General features: G+C 45.8%; 1 protein-coding gene across 3 annotated transcripts in view; it reads left to right on the top strand.

The window, feature by feature from the left end:
- Window positions 1-20,813, top strand: part of TGFA (transforming growth factor alpha) — a 91,456-nt gene that overhangs the window by 63,966 nt on the left and 6,677 nt on the right. For 2 of the 3 annotated variants that reach the window (XM_019718685.2, XM_019718678.2), the window contains exons 3-4: window positions 6,227-6,347; window positions 18,639-18,788. In XM_019718685.2, the coding sequence (XP_019574244.1) occupies window positions 6,227-6,347; window positions 18,639-18,788 (271 nt within the window). The remainder of the gene's footprint in view (window positions 1-6,226; window positions 6,348-18,638; window positions 18,789-20,813) is intronic. The other variant, XM_019718692.2, reaches the window with a different exon arrangement.

Raw genomic sequence — 20,813 nt, 5'->3', positions numbered from 1 at the left:
GTAGACAATTCTTATTAAGAGCATAAGCAGCAGCAGCAGCATAATCCAACCTCAGAAAATCCACATTGGGTTAAAAACTCTAAGCCCAGGTATTTCAAGTGGAATGTGATCCTAGCAAAGCAGTTCTGTGTTCATGTTATCTGATTCTCTTCTCCCTGTTGAACTACAAAAAGGTATCAAAAGTGATGCAAATTCTGCCTTTGTGCTAAATAAGCACAAGCAGGGTGAACCCCATTGGGGTCAAATACCATCGGTGACTTTTTCTCTGAATGTGTATGTTTTCCCATCTCTCTCTCTCTCTCTCTCTCTCTCTCTCTCTCTCTCCCTCCCTCCCTCACACACACACACACACACACACACACACACACACACGTGCTGTGTCACTAATAACCAATACCTTTGTAGGAAAGTGGAAAATATGTTGTCTGCTTCTTTACCAATACCTTCCTTTCAATTGGGTTCCCTAACATCTCATGTCCCTTGAGTTTTATCCAAAGAGAAATGACCAGAGGGAATTAAATTAACTCTGATGTCCCCCGAGGTTCCCCCCAGCATCTTGTTTAACGCTGCAAAAGCAATTCAAGAGTCCGAGTTAGCCCTGCTGTGAGCCAGAAGCTCCCAGTCTCTTGGGCTTGAGCACGCTCTAGCCCAGAGGCTGGGATTCTGCTGGGATGTACTTTGTGGAGGGTCCAAGTACCATCCTATGAACCAGCCCCCACCTTATTTCCAGCTCCTCCTCATTAACCATCACCGGTGGATGTTTAGAAATCTCCTTGTCATCTATTTATATTTTGCAGACACTGCTCCCTTGTGGGAATAACAACTTCCATATGTATAGTTCCCTACTCCTCCCCGAAATAATACTTCCTCTTGTTTCTCCTGAAAGTGCCCCTTTCTGATTACTAGAATCTGCCCAACGAGTGTTCCCCTTCTGCACCGCCACATGATCTGTAGTTTTGATTATGGGCCTTCCCATCACTTGTCTCCCGGTACCCTGAATAGTGTCCTAATTTTCTACAGCTCTTTATTCTCTTAAAATCAGAAAGAACTGAGATTAAATTCCAATTCTCGTACTTTCTAGCTACATGTTTGTGGGCAAGGTTATCTAAGCTTTTATTTTGTTTCCTCATCTGAGAAATAGAGACTTGTAATGCTTACCCTATAGGGTGGCTAGAGCTTTAATGCGATAATGTGGTATCTGTGCCCTTAAGTGGGGTGGAGGCGTGGGTCAGGTCAAAAGCCAGTTTAAGATCAGAGAAAGGTGAAGGTCAAATAGGGTCAAAACTAGACAAGGTTGGAAAAGATTGCTGAAGAATTAGTAACTCTGTGTTCAGGGATCAAGTTATAGGAAAAAAAAAAAGTGTGTTTGAAGTATAGGAGTTACTCTCAGGAAATTGAGAGTCTTGGGGTAGAGGATGGTCGTAACAAAAATGACACTCCCCTCCCCACCCCCGCCCCAATCAAGTGGGATGGCAGGAGGAATTGCAGCACTATATAAAGTTACTTTTCTCTCTTTCCTTGCTTAACTGAGTGTCCCTTCTCTCTTAAATGATGGTATTGTGAAGCCAAACTGTTTTCAAATTGCTTCTTAGCCATCATTTTTAACGTCTTCACTGTTCTTAGTTTTAACAGTGAATGAGTCGAGTGATTATATTCATCTCAGCATACCACCACACACACCCCCAAAACAGCACAACTGAGTTTCCTCGCTGGTCAGCAGCCCTTGAGAATAAGATGCATTGCCTACTGCTGCTATAAATGCAACTGGGATGACTTTTCTGTACTCTGCTGACTCCCACTGCTCATTGAAAACTGCTTCCTTGCTCTCTGCCCACTCACACAGTGTCGGGAAAGGCCCTTATTGATTAGCTTCCCTGATGGGCATCCCTCTCTGTGGGAAAGGTCAGAAGTGTTGCCACATGTGATACTGACAGTGCTCTTCCTCTTCGGGATCACTTAAAACACTTTTCAGAGCTCTTACTGTCACCCCTCAAATGCCCGGGAACCAGGGGCCCCTGTTCACCAATCTGTCTATGCCATGGATTTCTCTAAGTCCTGGCTTAGCACTTCCGCCACCCCAGGTGTAAGCCTTTCCTTCACATGCTGGCTAATTGTGGAGGTTTGAGCATTGTCTCATGTGAGTTTGGAGTTCCATCCCTGGCACATGGGCCCCTGGTGGCCTGCAGCCAGCCTTCCCCGCCCCAGAACTGAGCCCAGAACCATATATGATTCTAGTCTGGCCCTGTGGCAAAAATGGAGGCCTTGGCATCTGGGAGCATCCGAGTACGGTTGTCAGATGTAGGCACTCCCCTAGTGTCACCGGGCTGCTTGCTGACTGCCATCTTCGTTAAATTAATCTACTGCCTTTTCTCCCAGACGTTCCAGAAGCATTCGTTGGCTTGGTCATTGTAATGTCTGAAGAGAAAATATTTAGTTCCAGGTCAAAAACCTTTGCTGAAGTTCCTATTTAAAAGGCAGGCATCGTTATTAAATTGTCAGAAAGTTAGCCATAATACTCGAGGAAGTCATGAAATGGCTATAAATGATGTAAGCTTCATAACGGGAGAATGTGTTTGCAACTTCTGACATCTGGAGAAGAAAGTGAGAAGCCGTGGCTTCAGCCAGTTCCCGTCTACCAGCCCAGCGCAAAGTACAGTGAGGGCTGCTTTTAAAAGGGGGTGACTGTACTTGGTGGTGTGGACGTTACTCCCCGCAGGGCAGGGCTGTGGGAAGGAGCTGTCCAGATGGCTGCCTCCCTGGCCCTTCTGAACAGGTGAGACCTCTCCTGTGAATTGAATCTATGGTTTCTGTGCCCCTCAATTGCTATTCCAGACCCTCTTCCCCATGAGTGAAGCTGGACTCCAAGCCCTATTGGTGAGTCTATGGGTCTCTGAGCAAAGCTTTCACAGCTTCCCCAGAGAACAGTGGTGTCTGCAAGAGGTGGATTTGGTTAACATGTTGGAGAGGCCTCTCGTAAATTTCAGAGCAACAGGAATTGAGCAGCTTTGAAACTCCAGCTGCCAATGGGCTTGATATGAGGTCTGTTCTGAAAAGCGGAACATTTGATTTTCCATTCAGCCCTGAGTGCTAATCAGACTCAGTGTCTGGAGGAGATGAGTTCAGGGTCCAGAGCCCTGGCAAGTGGGGCCTGCCCTCTTCCCTCTGCCTGGACTTCCTGGGGGCCTCCTTGGAGTTTCCCAGTTACCTTCACTGCCTTCCTTTTCTGAGTTTTCTTTTCCCATTTTAAGTCCAGGCCTTTCCTGACTTCACTTGGTATTTCCTTGAGTATTCAGAAAGAAGAGAAAGAAAAAGTAAGACGGAGAAAAGGAAAGAGACCATTCTCTGGGAAAATGCTAGGAATGGGGTTTCCTTGTAAAGGTCAGTTTCACCTTGTAAGTTACTGGGCAAATCCTCCACCTGTTGTGACCACCACCCACCCCCCCCCCGCCTGGATTCGTGAGGTGCTGTAAGAGTCGCTCCTGGCACATAGCGCACACTCAGAAAGTAGTAACCCCCTTTTCCCCTCTCCAACTTTCCCCAGACTCCTTTTCCTCCTGGACCTTGGTGAAGCTTCTGGGAACATCAGTAGGAATGGTCTTGGCTGTCAGGCCTGACCATGCTGCGCTGTGGGTTTTCTCTGCTGATCCTGGTGGTATCTGAGACAATCACCTTTAAAAGTCCCCAAAATTAGAATGCTCGCTCCCATTTACACTGTGGTATGCTTCAGACCTTGCATAGAGCTTTTAGGTGCATTGGCCCCCACACTTCCCAAGTCCTCTAACGGTGGATCAGCCGATGCCACCCCTTGCCTGTGGCTGGCTCACCCTGAGGTGGCACAGTCAGAGGACAGGGCTCACATTTGGCACTGTTGTTGGTCCCCTCCTCCCTGTCCACTTCTCACATGCAAATCACATCCCCCAAAACTGCCGAATGTACTATTGGAAACAGGACCCGCCCCTCACATTACATATATTGAACTTCTAAGCGTTAGAGGCCAGGACTGTGCCCTTTGCAGGGTCTTGAGATAAATGTTCATTTTTAAAATGTTTGTGATTATATCGGGGAGGAAAAGCACATGTAACAGAATAGGAACAGTTAAGTTTACATGGAAGAGAGAGAGAGAGAAAGAGAGAGAATACTTACACAGTTCTCTCTAAGTGGTAGATTAAAGATGGATTTTATTCTCTAAGATGTTTTTTATTCTACCACGGCATTTACAAAAGATCTCTACAGTGATGTGTCACTTTTGTAATCAGGAAATAGATTTAAAAAATAAACAATCTTTTAGTGATCATAATCGCCTAGCATCCAAGCTCCCTTGGTCCCGTTAGCACCTTGGGTGAAGTCAGACAGGTGTGATTGTGGAGAACCATCCTAGCCCCGTCTCTGACTGCAGAGAGCAAACCCAGCATGTGTTAGCTGCCATCGCTGTGGCTGTGGCATGGACTTTCCTCCTCACCTGGGCTCTTTGGCTTCTTACTGAGCTGTGTGAAGGACAGAAACAGTTTCCACTAGCAGATGCTTCTGCATTGTCTTTGGGAGACTGTGAAGGATGTCAGCCGCCATAGCACATGAAATCACCTTCAGAAGCAGCCACAGGACAGAAGTCAGACTCTGAGCATAGACTCGTAAAGCTGAGCCTGTCCTGCTTGTGCAAAATGGGTACATTTCTATGTAATGAACTGTGTGCATCTTTGCTTAGACTGCCAGGGGGCATAGAGCTAGATTCACTTCTCAGCTTCATCGCATGTACATGAATTTCTGATGTGTCTTCGTTATAACCTGATACCTGACTTCTTTGTTCTTTTCAACCCCACCTTTATTTTCCTTTGCCCAGATCTCTCCATCCCTTTCTTACTGCCTGTCTCTGTCTCTTCCCCTTCTCCCCCTTCTCTGCCTCTCTCTCTCCATCTCTCTCCTTCTGTGTGTGTCTCTGTCTCTCCCTCCTTCCTTCCCTTTTTTCCTTCCTTTGTGTCTCCTCTCCTTCCCTCCCTACCCATTTTCTTCTCCCCCTCTCACAAATAAACACACATCTTTCCCATTTGTGTCCTCTTTTTATGGTTCACATTTTTATAAAGCCTTCACAAATCATTTATGAGGCAAAATATCCATAAATACATGAGATGATGACATTGAGTCTACACAATGTTGTGTTCCCAAAAGACAGAATCAAAGTTTTTCTTTCAGTTGACCTGATACTTTACCACAAAAGAACCTCAGCCACCACAAAAGAAATTTCAGGCTTTCGTATCGTACGGGAGTTTAAAGAGCTGGGTTTCAAGTGTGATTTGGACAAAACAAGGCTATTGGAGTCTAATTAAATAAATCCAAGTGATGCCCTTTGAGCTGGTTAGCAGGTCTGTTCGTGTGTTGTTCCTTACAATTCCAGCTGGCTGTTTTTATTTCTGTCTGAAAGTCAAGGAGGAAAAACTCAGATTTGGTGACGCCCTCAGCTCTTGAGAGTTTTGGGGTTGCGAGTGTTGGGTGTTGGGGCTGTAAGTAGGACCCGTCACTGCGCACACACACACACACACACACACACTCTGTTCTCTTTCCCTCCCCTCAAAGCTTTCCCAGGGCTGCCTGTGCTGCTCCCAGATGGACTTCTATGCCTCAGTCATCTTCACACTCTGCCACCCCAGAGAAGCCCTGCTACCATTTTCATGTATATCTTTCCCAGACTTCTTCATGTCTAAATTTCTATTTGTTCATTCAAGCAGAATCATACTATCCAGACCATCTTGGAAATGCATCTATTTCACGTACAATAATGTATCATGAACATCTACTCGTAGCATTAACTGCTTCTCGTCAGCATCGAGTTCATGGTTATCTAGTACTCGCTTGCACCTCTCTTCTGGTTTAAAACAGATTTTTGTGAAGGCTGTCTTTAAAAATGGTCACTGTCAGTTTGCCAAAGCAAAATTAGGTTGCTTTGGGGTAGTACGATTTAAATAGTAAAATTGCTCTGGTATCGCTGACTCACGCAGACTCTTTTGGAGAGGTTGTTTTGTTTTCTGCAGAGGTAAATAAATAAACAAAGCCCTGCTGGAGGGCACCCAATGCAGGAGTCTCTGGTAGAAAGTGAGTAAGGCCTATGGAGGGCTTGCCGGTGGGGACCAGAAATCGCAGCCATCAGGGCTCTGCTCCTCCTGACCTGTGGGGGCGCTGGCAGGCATGTCTTCCTGTGCTATAGACCTGAGCCCAATGTCTTTTCTCTCCCCAGCAGACCCGCCCGTGGCTGCCGCTGTGGTGTCCTATTTTAATGACTGCCCGGATTCCCACAGGCAGTTTTGCTTCCATGGAACCTGCAGGTTTTTGGTGCAGGAGGACAAGCCAGCATGTGTGTAAGTGTCCCCTTGTGTCCTGGGGTTTGGGGTGGCCCAGAAACCAATTAAAAGAGCATTTACCTCCACAAGGCATGCCAGAAGCCTCAAACCCCTGGAGTCTGACATGTTAGAGGATCAGAACAGCAGGCTGAAGGACACCTGCTTCAAATCTAGCTGGTGAAAAATCCAGGTTCCAGGGCCCCCGCCCAGAGCCACTAAGGCAGAACCCTTGGGGGCTGGAGCCTGGGGATCTGAATTTTTAACAAGGTGACTCCTGGGTTCAGCAAAGTATGAAAATTCCTGGATTCAAGTTTCATCCACTACTTAGAAATTCTGGAGGACAAGCCATTGGGTTGGAGCATTAGAGTTGCCAGAGTCTCTGAGATGAGGTCTCTACCCTGTAGCATCTTATGTGCAGCAAATAAAATAAGCTGTAAGTATATGCAAAGAGTTAGTGTACATAAGTGACAATAAGGAACAGACTAGAAATAAACATGTATGGCAGGGCACAGTGAGCATGAGCATGAGACCCCTGTGGTTTCTTCTTAAAGTATAGCTGAGCCCCACCCCGACCCCTGAATCAGAATCTGCAGGAATAGGACCCGGAAGTCATACTAGTTAAGAGCCACGAGCCATGGTCAGCCAGACTGGGAAAGAAAGGCCCTTGAGGAGAGCTTCCGGAAGCAGGTGTTGGGGTTTGGCTGGTGGGGAGAGCAGATAGGTTACTCCAGTGCAACAATAGTAGAGAGGAGATGAGCTGGGAAACAAAGGGGAGGCCAGAGCCTTTTGGAAGGGAGCCTTTATTTTGTAGGCGGTGGGAGCCATGTCAGTTTTGGAAAGGGATGTTTTAAGAAAATTAGTCTGTCCACAGTAGAAAACTATGAGGTGGCTTATACTCAACATCGGCACTATTGACACTTGGGGCTAGATAATCTGTTGCTGTTTGGCCCGTCCTGTGCATCGAAGGGTGTTACCATCATCCCTGGGCTCTACCCACCAGGTGCCAGTGGCACCACCACCCCACAATTGTGACGATTAGAAATTTCTCCAGACATTGCCAACCCTGCCTCCGCTGAGAACGACCCATTTACATGAGGTTGCCATTTTATCAGCCAAAAAGGGTTGAAAGTCAGCAATTTCATGTGGTCCAACCTAATAGTACCAGTAGATGATACTGAATGTTAATAAAAGCTAGCATTTATGGAGCTTTTGCTTCATGCTAGTCACTGTTCCAAGCGCAATCCATGTGTTAACTCATCTACTGCTCATAAGGACCCCATGAGGTAGGCACAGAGAAGCTGTGCCCAGGTTACATTGCAGCATTTACATGCAAACCCAGACTGGCTCCTGAATCTGAGTCGCTAACCATGAGTCAAGAATAGCAAATGCATTAGCTCAGGAGAGACTGGGGACCAAGAGAGACTGCAGCACTAAGCAGTGGTCGGTAGAGCTTTCTTATTCCTGAGGTGTGGCTGGATGAGCCTGAGAGACCCCTTGGGGTGCCTCTGAGCCTCACCTGGAGAGGCTCACGGGTCAGCTTCCTCCTGGAAGGAGGACTGTGTGAAGCTCCCAGGTCCTGTCTGCAGAGCTAAGGGCCCTCCCCACCCTGAAACTACAAAGCACAATGATAATAGTGGCAGTCATTAGTCATGATTATCATTCTTATTAAAATATACACAGGGGCCCCTGGGGGACTGTTGGGTTATTTCTGTTAGTAGTCCAGTCATTGTGGAAAAACACTGGCCCTGAAGGAAGTGTTGCCTCCCAGTCCCGAGATCAGGAAAGCTCCTGGTACAGCAGGCAGAAGGCATTCTCCCCTCCAGCAGTACACAGTGCCGGGGCCTCCGGCAGCTGCCCCTGGCTGTGGGTAGGAAGGATCCTCTAGGGAGAGAGAGGGCAAGGCTTTGCTGAGTTCTGATAAATTATGTCCAAAGCTCAGTTTTTTCTCCTCAGGTGCCTTCCCCACCAGATCAGGGGTTGGTGTAAACTTTCTGAGAGTTGGCAGCCCCTGGCCTGGGTCAGCAGATGAGCCAAAGCAATGACCTTATCTGTGCTCGAGACCCCCATCGCTTGTGGAAACCGCCTCTTGTTCTCCTCAGTCTGGTCCCAAGGCCTGCTCTTGACTCAGAGAGATACTTGTCCATCACATTTACACACCAATCCACTTTGATAATCAGGATGACTGATGATCTCTCTTCCATTCACATTATAAATATTACTGTTAATAATAATAATAATCTCTCAATAAAAGCTGTAGCTATGAGTCAGGCACAGCCCCTAGCTAGCACTCTACATACATGGCTCATGGAGTCCTCACAGCTCCCGTCTAAAGTAGGGATTCTTGCCCTTATTGTATAAATGAGGAAACCGAGCCAGCTCAGAGAAGTTAAGCAACTTCTCCAGAGTCCCACAGCTAGTCAGCGGCAGAGTTGGGATTCAGTCCAATCAGTTCCAGCTCTTGCCCCAGAGGGCATGCTGCTTCAGCCTCACAAAGTTCACCTCAAATTAATAAGCTTTTGGGTTTCTAGGAAAGATGTTGGCACCTTCCCCCTGCAGGTAAACCTTCCTCCAGAGAAAGGTCAGGGTCACTGCCAAGCTCCTCACCCTGACCAAAGACTCTTAAGGAGTCCTTCCTGTGGGCCCAGTGCAGGATCTACAGAAACAGGACAGTTTTGCAGTTCGGAAAAGCTGACCATCGGTGGGGAGGCACGGCCATGCAAGTAATTACCACCGCTCTACCTCAGTTTCCCCGCTGGGTCTTGGCATTCAGCCCATAGAGATGTTTTGCGTAGGTAAACGACAGTCCCCGTTGTTCTTTGGTGGCTTTAATTAGTTGCCAGGATTTTGGCAGTCATGTTTCACATCTCCATGAAGAGACGCAGCTTCTCTTGAACACAGGGCTTGCCCTCTCCAGTTCTTGTCTCCATCTTTCCCCCGCTGCTCCCTAGAACCCATATTGGTCCCTGGTCATCCCGCTGCCCCTCTGTTCTGCTCACATGAGCCCACTGTGCTCACTTCTGCCGCTACATGAGCTTATAAAAGCTCGGTGAGGACAGGACCACGCCTTATACCTGTTGAATTTACAGTACCTAAAAGAATGTTCTAATTAATTAATTCCCACTAGACCAGAACCTTCCTGCAGAGGAAGCAGAACATTCTGTCCCTGCTCGTAAGACCCGCCCCAGCTCTGGGGAGCTGACACATACATTCTGGTCAATAAAACTGGCAGACCTTGAGGTAAGGCCTTGTCTTGTCTGTCATGACCTCATAAAGAAACCCCACAGTGACCCAAGATTATAGTCTCAAAAGAGGGAGCGCTTTCTAAAATACTGTCATCCTTAAGCCCTTTTTTCCATAAGAACAATAGTCGTTAGGCTTCCTGAGAACCTAAAATGACATCTCACACTAAAATATGAGGTCAAGGAAGTTAAAATAAATAACTGTTAAAACAAATAACTAGTCAGAGATAGCCAAAGGTAGCAAATGCTATCCTTAAGCATTTATGCCTCAGATGAACCCTAGGTTGTATTCTGTCTCCCTTTAATAAAGCCCCGCTAGTACAGAAATACACCAGGAAACAAATGGGAAAAGAATTTCCAAAGACAGTAAAGCCATAGAAATAAATGCAAGCTTAGGACTCTGCACACCAGTTTTTCCCTGAGGCAGATTCCACACTGTTGGTCTGTTGCCTGCAGAAGCCTTCAAACAAAGGAAAACAGTTGAAGGAAGCCACCCAGGCAACAAGTTTTAAGGGTTCCCGTGTTGGCAGCCAGTGGCAACTGGTTTGAAGTTTCTCACCTGTCCAAAATGCTCCTCGGGGACTGAACTCCCTGACTTAACTTTCCCACAGCAAAGTGTGAAAACAAATTGCTATCAGCCAAGAAAAACATTCCACATGGCCCTGGCCGCAGTACATTCCAGCGGGATCTGAACAAAGTCAAACACCCCAAGAGAAGTGACTGCTGTCGGTGCACCAACCGGCTGCCTGTGTGACCAGAACACACCTCCCAAGAGATCAGGATTGAGAGGTTTTCTTGTTGGTGTTTGAGCTGCTTTATGTAGATCCACTGTCATGTCAATAACCAGCAGGTGGAAGGAAACATGGCAATTGGACAGCCATGTGAGGAGGTGGGGTGTGCAACAATGTGGGCTCTCTTTTCTTATTTTTCTTTCTGCTTTATTAGAATATATGTACTTTACAATTTGCTTAGAAACATTCCTTTTCTTTTTTTGTGTGATTTAAAAATATATTTTAGCATAATTTAGTCACTTAATAACACAGTGTACTTGTCACGTTTTTTTTTTAAATTTTATTAGTTTCAGGTGCACAAGACAAAGTAAAACTTAGACGTTTATCATTTATATCCCTCACACTGTGTGAACCCCCCCCATCCACTAACCCTCTGACATCGCACACAGCCATTACATTTCCACTGTCTCTATTCCTAACGCTGTACTCTGCTTCCTGTAACAATATACATACAAATATATAAATATACATACATATATATATTTATATAAAATTATAGTTGGCATTCATTATTGTTCAGCTTCAGCTTCAGGTGTACAGTGCAGTGATCAGGCATCTACATCATCCCTGAGGGGGTCTCCCAATGGGACACATGTCCATCGGATACCCTACAACATCTTTACATTATTGATTACGTTCCCCAAATTAATTTTCAAAACCTGGTGGCCATCTTGTGGTTACCAACTATTTTCTAAACCTCTCACCTACCCTTATCCCCACCCCCCCCTCCCTGAAACATTCCTTTTCTAGTTGGGGTAAATTTTCCTGAAGAACAAAAATGTTTTAATAGCACAGCTCTACATGCATGACTGTATTTCTTTAAAATTTGAAAGGGGTGTTGTGAGCCAGGTGCAAAAGGGACTTAAGGGGAAAATTGACAGGACTGGAAGACCCTAAAGCCCTCGACAGGAGATAACAGAAGTCATATCATAGATAATTTCATTCTTCTTAAACCTACAGCCACAAAGTCTGCTCCTAAGAAAAGAACGCAACCGCCAGACTTAATCAGTAACAAAATGAAAAGGCCTCAGGGACCCACCTGACTGGAGCATATCGCCTTTTATCTCCAGCCACGATGGTTCCTTTTGCAGCTCAGACAACCTTCCCTCCTGTGACACACTCTTTCCTTTCTTTCTTATGCGTGTCTTTTTGTTCTTATTTTGGGAAAACAGCCTGAATGTGATTCCAGAGCCTCATTTTCAGCATTAGGAAGACAAAACAGCATTCCAGAACCTTGTGTTTGGCAAAACCCATTCTAGACAGATGAAATTGTATGGTCAAATGATATTTTAAAAAGAATTCAGTCTTACGTATTTCCCATTCCCCTTTATGACAGATAAAATAACTCCTATTTTGTTCAGATTCCTATTTTGTTCAGATTCCTTTCTTAAACAAGGGTACAACATCTTCTGTTTCTCCTGCACTTGATATGAGGGGGCCCATTTTACAGCCACCACCCTGGGAAAACGCCCGGGGGTGGAGGGGTGGAGAGAAAGGAGAAGTGATGGATTTTGAGTTGTTGGCCCTTGATTCTGTGTACTTAAACGATAGTCCTCCCTCAGTGGTTCTAAGGCCTCACTGCACATTAAAATCACCTAGGTGCCAAGTGCAATGGGACAATCATCTCCCGGGGTGTGACCTTGACCCTGGCAATTTTCAAATCTTCCCAGGCGATTCTACCATGCAGCCAGGTAGGAACCAGTGCCTACCTGAGGTAAAGGAGAGGACAGCAGCTGAGTCAAGTGTGATTCACTTATGACTAGGTGGGGTGATTCTTCCCTTCTTTGCATAACTTGTACCTGAAATAATCAGCATAACTAAGTCTAATATTAGTAGAAGCTTAGGATGTTAAAAAAAAAAAGATATATCAAAAAAATAGTCACCAAACCTTTTCTTTTTCCCCCATCAGAAGAAGCAACTAGGAAGCATCCCCATTATTAGAAACGCTTGGGGAGGAGAAAGGAACTCCCTCTACCCCAAGGCCAGAAAGTCTAAATGGCAGTTCTTAACTTTGACTGCCCAGAATTATCTGGGGGCTTTAAAAATACTAACACTCAGGCCTTACTCCCAGAGATTCTGATTTAGTTGGTCTGGGGTGTGGCCTGGACATCAGGATTGTTTTTTTCAACCTTTCCAGGCAATTCCAATGGGCAGTCAGGGTTGATGTCACTAGTAAAACCTTCATGGTGGCTATCAACTCTGCTTTCATCTGAATTACCTTTGGCCTTTTCTTTTAAACACCCAGACCCCATTTTTCAGAGTGATTTTGATCTGAGAGGTCTTGGAGGAAGCCCAAGCATGTGGACCATAGGCTATTCTGCTCCCAGATACAGATGGGCTGCTTGGGACTAAGATTCCCTCTTCTCGGAGCTCACTAAGGCCATGACCTAGCATCTCATCTATTAGGCAGCAACCCGTAACGCACCCTTCAAGCAGTCCAAAATCTGAGTATAACTTTTGACTCCCCAAACACTTAATTGTCCCTTAGTACCTGTGAGGGATTGGTTCCAGGACCCCTTGTGGATATCAAATTCTGCGAATGCTCAAGTGCCCTATATAAAATACCATAGATCAATGCATCCAGTCAGCTCTCCAAATCCACAGACTCCCAAGCCAGGGATAAAAAATACAGGTATTTCTTGAAAAAAGTCCTCCGATAAGTAGACTCATGTAGTTCAAAACCCGTGTTGTTCAAGGGTCAGCTGTGTTTGCATCTGTGACACGAAGGTGACAGAAGTATCCTTGTCGGCATGAAGTCTTGCCTAACAGTCTCGAGTCGTTCTTGAGGTAGAGCTGGTTGTGAAGGACCCAGTGCACACAAGTGGGGAATGTTCCTTTGGTAGGAAGAACACAGAAAGTCAGCAAAATGTGACCCAGCCCAGGAGGTTATCTTTCTCAGTGAGTTAAGACAGCACTGCGACATCTTTGGAACTTACCACAGCCATAGCAGGGAGACCTCTTGAGGCAGCAGTCAGCAGCCTGTCTTTCTTTTTGCTGTGAGATTTGCGAGTTTGTCATTAAATCACTATCCCAGAGTATCATCCAAACCAATTTGGATTACTCCAGAAAGGTAACCTTCATGGTTGTGAGCGTTAGAAGCTTCTAGAGGTTTAAAAACTATTTCCTAATCTGTAAAACAAGGTCAATACAGCCCTAACCTCACATGCACTGTGATTGTTGGGATTAAAACAGGTAATTCATTGTTAATCCATTCATTATTTAGTCGCATGTTATTGAGCCTCCATGTGTTTGTGTGTTTTTCAGTTTTTTTCTTGTAATTGATTTCTAGTTTCATACCATTGTGGTCAGAGAAGACGCTTGATGTGATTGCAATCTTCTTGAATTTACTGAGACTTGTTTTGCTGCCTAACTGGTCTATCTTGGAAAATGTTCCATTGGAACTTGAAAAGAATGTATATTCTCTTGCTTTGGGGTGGAATGCTCTAAAAATATCAATTAAATCCATCTGGTCTAGTGTGTCGTTTAAGGCTGCTGTTTCCTTGTTGATTTTCTGTCTGGAAGATCTGTCTATTGGTATCAATGGGGTGTTTAAGTCCCCTAATATGATTGTGTTACTGTCGAGCTCTCCCTTTATGTCGGTCAATAATTGTTTTATATATTTAGGTGCTCCTGTGTTGGGTGCATACATGTTTACTAGGGTTTGTCCTGTTGTTGGATTGATCCCTTTATCATTATATAATGTCCTTCTTTGTCTCTTATTACAGTCTTTGTTTTAAAGTTTGATATAAGTATTGCTATCCCAGGTTTTTCTTTATTTGCATTTGCATGAAATATCTTCTTCCATCTCTTTACTTTCAGTCTACGTATGTCTTTCCATCTGAAGTGAGAATGAGATATCACTTCACACCTATCAGAATGGCTATCATTCATATATCAAAAAACAAGTGCTGGTGAGGATGTGGAGAAAACAGAACGCTTGTGCACTGTTGGTGGGACTGCAAATTGGTGCAGCCACCATGGAAAACAGTTTGGAGGTTCCTCAAAAAATTAAAAATAGAACTACCTTATGACCCAGCAATTCCACTTCTGGGTTATTTATCCAAAGAAATCCAAAACACTAATTTGAAAAGATATATACACCCCTGTGTTCATTGCAGCACTATCTGCAAGAGCCAAGATATGGAAGCAAGGTGCCCATCAATGGACAATTGGATAAAGATGTTACACCATATACAATGAAATATTACTCAGCCATAAAAAAATGAAATCTTACCCTTGCAACAACATGGATGGACCTAGAGGGTATTATGCTAAGAGAAATAAGTCAGACAGAGAGAGACAAATGCCATATGACCTCACTTATATGTGGAATCTCAAGATCAAAATAAATAAACACAAACAGACACAGACTAATAGATAACACAGAACAAACTACTGATGGTTACCAGATGGCGGGGGGGTTGGGGGGTTGGATGGCTGGATGAAAAACGTGAAGGGACTAAGAAGTACAAATTGTTAGTTACAAAATAGTCACAGGGATGTAAAGTACAGCATAGGGAATATTGTCAATAATATTATAACTACGAGTATGTATAATGCCAGGTGGGTACTAGACTTATCGAGGGGACCAGATCACTTCATAAATTATATAAATGTTTAACCACTGTAGTGTATACCTGAAACTAATATAAAATATTGAATGTTCATTATAATTGAAAAACAAAAATTTTAAAAAGGTAAGTCATGCAGGAGTTTAGCACAGTGCCTGCAATAAATGGTTATGTGCTGTAATTAGCGCCTGGCTGCCACTCTTTTATTTAAATGGGATTTCTTAGAGTCCCAGTATTGACTTGTTAATTCATAGGTCTTTCAGAACCCAGTGGTTGGGGGGAGAGAATCAGTCTCTCCCTGGGCCTGCAGATTAAAGTAGGAACATTTCAAGCCACATGAAATTGCCTTGGGGGGTGCTTAACCTTCTATAACCTGAACCTTTCACAAATAGTTATGCAAATCCTCATCGCACTGCCCTTCTCTAGGAGGAAGCGGTACTAACATTGTCTACTGAGAAGTCCCACTGGCTTGGCTATGATTCCTGGTTAGAAATCTAACAATCCACCACAAAGCCCAGGCTCCCCAGCCCATTCTGCTCAGTGGTTCACCCGCTTTTGTAAAGCTTGGTCTTGCCCACGGGAACACAGAGGCTGGCCTACAGTGATGCTGGTGGAAGGGCATTCAGAAAGATGTGCATCGTCCTGAGGGCAGTCAGAGGAGGTGGAAAGGTTAGGGAGATCCATGGAAAGAGCTATGGAAAAATCGGTAGATGGGTGACTGGGTGAATGAGTGGGTCTGTAAATTACATCTTTTTGGAGAATGTGATCTTTGAGATGGAGTCTGAGGAGGAGAGTGAGGAATAATATTCCAGGCAGAGAAGGAGCTGAGATGAACAAATGGAAAGTATTCATTAGGCAGGTGTGTCCTGAGTGCCTATGTGCTGGGAATGAGGTTCATACTGGGCTGGTAGGGATGATGGGACTGCTTGGGTTAGCTGGAACCCCGGTGATGGGTGATAAAGTGGAGGGGGGGCATTAGGGCCCTGCAGAGAGGGGTCTTTAGATACCAAACAGAGGAAGCCCAAAACTCAGGTGGGAGCCATCTGGGTGTGGGGATGCAAACTCAAGGATGGGCCAGAGAAGGGACCCTTTGCAGGGTTCTCTTCAGACACTGACCGCTTAGATTTATGCCTCACATATGCCTGCAGCTTATCACCTCTCAGCCTCTAGTCCCATCCGATGTCAGCTTCCCCTAGTGGAAAGGGGCTAGTGCTTTTGTTTTCTCCACAACCTACAGGGTGACTTTTGTTTTCTCCACAACCTACAGGGTGACTTTTCTTGACATAATTTTGCTATTAAAACAAACAAAAACAAAATCTGCCCCCATCCCCTAGCCCCTCAGTCTTCTCCCTCCCAGCCCAAGTCTGTGAGAGCCAGGATTCTTCCTCAGAGTTCTGTGGTCCAGCTCCTTTTTCAAAAAACTCTTCTTGCTTCAGATCCCCCCTCTTCCGCTTTGTTTCCCCTCCATCTGAGACATGCTCTCTTCTCCTCGGGTCTATAGAGAACCCTACGTGGCATTTTCCATCCTAGGTGACCGTCCTCAGCTTCCTTACTTACCAAACACTGCAAACCCTTGGCACCCTTGTGGAACCTAAAATCTCAAATCTCTTTTACCCCCATCAAGATTGGAGGCTAAAGCAAAAGTCGGATTTGATCAAGTGGTCTGTGGCATTCTCATCCCAGCCACTGTTTAATATGAGGGGGAAGCTGCCTAGTGAGTGAGAGAGAACCCAGACTCTGGGGTCAGCAGACCTGTGTATGACTGTCTTCTCTCTTCCCTAGCAGGGTGGGCACGGTCAAATGACTTGACTTTTCTGTGCAAGGATTGAGAAAATGTATGCTAAGTGTAAAATAGTCCTCAACAGAAAAGCAAGTGCCTGAATTCAAACTAAAGAAATACCTTTATATAAGGTACATAATAATTGGGCTTTGGGATAAAGAGCACCAGTGAAAGATTTTCCCGTTAAGCAGTGTTAGAGACAAGCTTGTACACTCTGGTATCTCAGGTTATAGCCTTAAGCAGAAATTTTTGCATCATCTACTGTTTTCCATAAATCTTCAACCCATGTAGTACCTGTTCCTTTAACATTAAAATGACTCAATTTTTGTTAACATTGAACAAAACCTATACTCCAGGAAAATATACCGTACAGTAAGTCATCACTTAATGTCATCGATAGGTCCTGGCACCTATCGATGTATAACGAAACCGATTTTATCATAGGCTAACTGGTATAAATAAGAGTTACATTCCCATGGCATCCTATCAACATTATATTGAAACGTAATAATGAAACCATGTTATAACAAAACTAGATTATAACTGAACACCGTTATAACGAACGGTAGTATTCAATTTTCAAGGACCTGCTGTATTTCTCCTGTGGCTCCAAGTACGCTTCTGGGCTCTGGGGTCTGGCAGCCAGGAGCACAGGTTTCAGGGAGTCACAAATGTAATGCCCCTGGGGCTAGTGCTGGTACAATAGCAAACACACCAGGACCCTTAATCCCCTTTCATTTTTCCTTGTTCCTCAAAGGCCTTTTAATCTAAAAGTGAAGGTGACAGGTTGGCTACTTCATCAAAAGGTAGACTCTTAAAAAAAAAAAAGTTTAGCTCTGATTGCCATGTCTGGGGGAAACAAAACAAAACTTTAAATCCACTGCGTGATGTTTGATGCAAGGCTGCTCCTTGAGGAAGTCCCTGTGGGAACGGAAGTTCCCCACCTAAGAAAGCTGTGGTGATTAAACATTTTCGTCACAATTTGAAAGTCACCCCAGACAAAGGAACCAGTGTATAAGCCAAGTATCTTCTATTGATAAGAATCATAGGTTGGCAGGAGAAAAAAATACCTGCATCAGAAAATGGCCATCACTTCCTTCTGGCTAGAACGTGTCCTAAGGAATCATCCTGTGAGAACCACTTATGGCTGCCCCAGCGTCGGGGTGGGATAGGGGAGTGGATAGCACAGGTGAGAGTGAGACGGAAGAAGCAGCATCAGCATTTGGCACGTAGAAGGCTGTTACTGAAATGATCGATGCCAAAGAGCCTCTGAATAGTAGCAATAAAGCAGCTTGTATTGGTTATTGCCCTTCAAAGGCTACACGCAGCTCATGAACGTGACCTTTCATGCCCTCAATCCTCTCGTGGAGAGAGGCCAGGTGTTGTTGGATATGAGATCAGTGGCTTCTCATGTCCTCCAGTTACTAGTGGTGCTGGCCCTCAACTTCATCATGTGCCCCATGTGCTGGGCCACCAGGTAAACGCTTGCAGAACTAATTAAACTTAATGAAGATAAAGCAAACCACAGCCGATGTCTCCCTAGTGTGTTTTCTTAAGTGCATCATCAGAAATTCTGAATACACACGTTTGGTTTCAAAATAACCTGGATTTTTATGAACTGCCGAAGTGAACTCTATGTCATAAACACATTTGCCGCCTTCTTCATTCCCCCAAGAGCTGGCGTGGTAACAATAGCAGCAAAGTGCCTAAGCAGCACCCTTCATCCTCACATGGTAAAGCTGATTAGTTACCCCTCATTCTCCAAGCAAGAGGTGCCTGTCCAGGGACATGGGAGTGATTTTACTGACACCTGGAGCAGCCCCTTTGGGCTTTTCCTAGGGCTGTGGGTCCCTCCAGCTCTTCCTTGGGGAGTTGGGGGAACAAGGCTATTTGCCTGGAGAGTGTGCTGATGTCCCTTTCTTTCCCAGCTGCCATTCTGGGTATGTTGGAGCGCGCTGTGAACACGCAGACCTCCTGGCTGTGGTGGCCTCCACCCAGAAGAAGCAGGCCATCACCGCCTTGGTGGTGGTCTCTGTCGTGGCTGTGGCTGGCCTCATCATCACGTGTGTGCTGATACAGTGAGTACTCGCTGCCCCTAAGTCATGTCTGTTGGCCGCCTGCCCGCCCAGGGACATCTGCAGCTTGCCCAGATAACAGGGCAACCTCAGCACTGTTTATTGCTGTGATGTCCGATGGGTATCAGCTAAGCCCAGAGGAACTTTGGTGACAGCCAAGCTGTGAAAGGGCACACATGCTGGGAGGGTCCCAGGAGGGGTCTGTGCACGGCAGGAAGCCAGTGTAGAACAAAGGTGCTCTATCCCTCTCCATTCTTGGTTTGGAGCCTTCACTATTGCTTGATGGGGATGGGCAGATGCTCCAGAGTGAACTGGAAACAGCTCCCAGCCTCCTTGGGGCAGGAGCAGAAGCACTTCCTCCCTGTAGAAGCATTTCGCAGATCTTAAAGCCATGTCAAAGGCCACTGTTGCTATTATGGCAGGCTAATGACAGCCCTTCCTCTTCTCTGCACTTCTCTGCCTTCCTCCTCTCCCAAAACTCAATTTGTACCTTGCATCTTCCAGGAAGCCTTCCTGGGCCCAGACCAGTAGAGACCATTTTCGGATGTTTCTTAGCCCCATTTGCTGCCCTATATCTTCTAACTGGACTGCTCAGCAAAGGGGGAAACCCCAGAGATGCATTCCCAGCATCTATTCCAGATTTATTCCATCTATGGCCAGATTTATTCCCTGGAAATATCAGGAGACGTCTAAGCCCTCAGAGAATTTATGTCTAATTGGATATATGCACAAGGAATTCACAGAACAGCTAAAGGCTGCTGGTAGCTTAGAGTAGATTAACTCATGGTGGAAACAGTAAGTGGATGATGGGTCATTCTGGCAAGGGCTAAACAGCTGTGTGTGAAGGTAGGAAGCCAGACTTTAGCCCCACTCCGAGGTTGCCTGGGATTTTGGACAGATAAGAATCTCTGTCCTGTTTATTGCTTTGTTTTTATTGGGGCTTCCAAAGCACACACTGCTGATTCTGGCAATGAATGGAGTGCCCCTTCAAGTGCCAGCTTGTTGACAGTATGACCTGCTCACGTCCTTCTCCTAGAACCGCCAGCATTAAGTGGGAGAGAGGAGGTCTGAACTGGCCCGGCCTTTCCTTCCTCTCCAAGCAGTATCTGTTCCACTCCCATGTGTCTTGGGAAAACATGGTGGCGGGTAGTGGAAAGGCAGCCCTGGTTCAGGCCAGAGCAGAGCTCAGGTTCTGCACTTATGAAGTCCCTCCCAGGGAGAGCAGTAGCAACCTAATGGGCCGCTGGCCTCCGTTCTCATGCTGGCTAACTATCTGTGCTCCCCCATCACTTCCATAGTCCTGTTTCTATGACCATAACATCTTAGAGCCTTAGGAATGAAAGTGGGTGCCTACATGGGCCTCCCCAGAGGGACTTAAAAGCTAATTTCACCCGATTCTCTGGAGAGAAGAACAAACCAGGGTACCTCTCTCATTGCCAGGGAGGCAGCCAGTGCCACCTCTCCTCTGTCCTTTCCCAGTCCATCCTTGCCAGACACCAAGTTCAGAATCTGAGCCAGAGACTAAGCCCTCATCCCCGCCAGGCTGCAAGTTACCTGGGCAAAGGGCCCCACTGAGATGCAAAGTTGGTTAGGACCAGTTCACTTATGCCCGAGATCCAGAGGCCTTGATCCCACTGCCCTTGGGATGCTCCAGGCTGGGACATGACTGGGGCCAGCCCACCTGGCTAGCCAATTACAGACAGCTGTCACTGAGGGATCTGGAATTGAGGCCTCTAGAGCCCTCCAGCATGGGATGAGCTGGTCTCAGCCTGAACTGTGCAACTCAGGAGGGACCCTTGCCAGGAGACTGCACTGGCCACCCATGCCAGAAGCAGGTTGGGCAGAAATGTTGTAAGCCTCCTTCTCAGCTTTGCTGCCCAAAGATTCAGGGGCCTAATAACCTTTCCAGGGCTGGGATGGGGATCGTGAATTGCCCCCAGGCACCAAGAGGGAAGAAGTGCAGCAACAGGCTTGTTTCCTTATCTGTTCTCGGGCTCATGTCAGTGGATGCATAGATTATATATACAT

The sequence above is a fragment of the Rhinolophus sinicus genome, linkage group LG05, assembly GCF_036562045.2.
Source record: "Rhinolophus sinicus isolate RSC01 linkage group LG05, ASM3656204v1, whole genome shotgun sequence".
Lineage (NCBI taxonomy): Eukaryota > Metazoa > Chordata > Mammalia > Chiroptera > Rhinolophidae > Rhinolophus > Rhinolophus sinicus.
This window is presented reverse-complemented; position numbering and strand designations above follow the sequence as displayed.